Source organism: Hyposmocoma kahamanoa, unplaced genomic scaffold, assembly GCF_003589595.1.
Source record: "Hyposmocoma kahamanoa isolate Upper Pololo Valley unplaced genomic scaffold, ASM358959v1 62, whole genome shotgun sequence".
Classification (NCBI taxonomy): Eukaryota; Metazoa; Arthropoda; class Insecta; order Lepidoptera; family Cosmopterigidae; genus Hyposmocoma; species Hyposmocoma kahamanoa.
Genome location: NW_020653850.1, coordinates 18546730 through 18548930, shown reverse-complemented (window position 1 = coordinate 18548930; position 2201 = coordinate 18546730). Strand labels below are relative to the sequence as shown.

Genomic DNA, 2201 nt, shown 5'->3' with positions numbered 1-2201 from the left:
AGCTCTGGAGTAAAAAATCGGTGCACCTTGTTCAGGATGCCAAGCTTGCGCGACGCGGTACAGATGACGCTCTCTATATACTCTTTATTGCTCATGTCCTACCGGATGCTCATCCCCAGCAAGCTGAGCTTGTCCTGCAGCGTCAGCGTTGTACCCTGAAGATGGGGAAGTGGAAGGAATGGGGATTTTTTGGAACTGAACGTGCATACCTGGGTTTTCTTGGCGTTGAACTCAACCAAGTTTCGGGAGCCCCACGACGATATATGTTCCAAAACATGGTCGAGCTCAGCGACAAGTTTTTCCCGGTTTCTCTCAGGGTCCTCCCGGCCGCTTGACGGTTGCTTATAATAGCAACCGTGCACTGTGCTATCATCTGCATAGCAATGAATGTTGCCAAAAGGCAACAAGTCATTGATATGCAGAAGGAACAGCGTGGGCGACAGCACGGAGCCCTGTGGCACCCCAGCATTAACTGTCACGAGCCGCGAAGTGCCTCCGTCAACAAGGACACGCAATCTTCGCTCGCGCAGAAAGCCGGAGATCCACTCACAAAGGCGGCCGGGAAGACCATATGCCGGAAGCTTGGAGAGGAGACCACGGTGCCAGACCCGATCAAAGGCCTTAGCAATATCCAGACTTATCGCTAAGGTTTCGCCCTGTTTGTCGATAGCTTCACCCCAGAGATGCATTAGATACGCTAGAACGTCACCCGTTGATCGGTTCGGCCGAAACCCGTAAAGCAGTGCTGCAACCAAGGGATGGACGCAAAGTAGTCGCGCATACCATCCCAATCCGCCGACGAGTAGTGCCAAATGCGACGAGTGACCTCCTTCAGCTTAGTTGGAGGCATTTGGGAAACCTTACACCCAACCAAACAGTGATCAGAACTTCCCAGAGGGGCGCTGACTGATACTGTATAGTAGGTAGGGTGATTCGCGAGCAGAAGGTCAAGCAAAGAGGGTGCACGATCCGATATGTCTGGAACCCGGGTGGGCTGGGTTACCAGTTGGGTCAAGTCATGCGTGAGAGCGAAAGCGTGGGCAGTTCTTCCTGCATGGTCAGTCTTGAGGGAACTTAACCATGATTCATGGTGAGCATTAAAGTCCCCCAACACGACCATCTCCGCAGATGGGAACTGCGCCTGCGCGTCAAGAGTCGCCTGGCTCAGTTGGTCAAAGAGCCTAGTTGTCTCCGCATCCCCGCTGTGGGATCTATATAAGCACGCGAAGACTCTAGCTGAACAACTAGATTCTACGAGCACCCACATAGTGGAAAAGGAGGGTTTCTCCAGGCAGCGCAGACGGCGACAGCACACATCCGAACGAATATATACACATACCCCGGCTTTGGCCTGAAAGTTTTCCTCAAGCGAGTAGCCGGGGTAGTTCAAGTAACTCATATCATTCGGACGGCGAATCTGCGTCTCCGTCAGGAAAAGCAGGGCAGGCCGGGCTGTCTCGAGGTGATGGTGGACAGCTTTGAGGTTGGAGTGGAGTCCGCGGATGTTAGCGAACTCAATAATAAACGCGGTGGGGGGATTAGGTTGAGTAGTTCGAGACTGATTCTGCATTCCTGTAAGTTTTGTAAAATTTAAACTTTGATTTCCTTTGATGATGATTAATCAATCTTACAAAACTTTAAATTTTCGTCTCAAAATCTAAATAGAAATGCATTTTGTTCCATAATTTTTTTTTTTCAATAAAAATTTAATATGTGAATGTTAAAACATGTTAATTTAATTGCTTTGTCCAATCTTTTTGATTGAAATGTAAATGTTATTATTCTATATTCTCACTTTTATTTGTTCCGCTCAATGTACTTTCAAAAAAGTGTACAACGCAAGTGAATATATTTTTTTTTATAAGCACTAATGTAATGATTTATTAGTAAAACTCACCTTCCTAGGACAAAGTAAATGTGGAGTGAACATTGTGGCTAAAGTGTCTGGCGACATTCTGTTGGACGCTTCGTTATCTGCCACCAATCGCAAAAGAGTCAGCAACCGTTGTAGGAAACTACGGTGAGATGGAGATAGTAGAAGAAGTAATAGTTGTAGAGCTGTGAGGAGTTTCGGTTCCGATGCTTCTGCAGTTGGTGGATATTGTGCTATGGAAAAGTAGATTAATATAATTGTTGCTGGTTCTTGCTGTTGGAAAACTTTTTGATACTTATAGTAGTAACAGTAATAGTAGTAATTTATC

General features: G+C 46.7%; 1 protein-coding gene across 1 annotated transcript in view; it reads right to left on the bottom strand.

Annotated features, from left to right (window-relative positions):
- Window positions 1-1735: 1735 nt before the first annotated feature.
- The window catches only part of LOC113229799 (rho GTPase-activating protein 19-like), a 3263-nt gene continuing 2797 nt past the window's right edge, over window positions 1736-2201 (bottom strand). The window contains exons 4-5 of the mRNA XM_026463480.1: window positions 1898-2106; window positions 1736-1753 (exon numbers count right to left, since the gene is read on the bottom strand). Coding sequence (XP_026319265.1) covers window positions 1736-1753; window positions 1898-2106 — 227 coding nt within the window. The remainder of the gene's footprint in view (window positions 1754-1897; window positions 2107-2201) is intronic.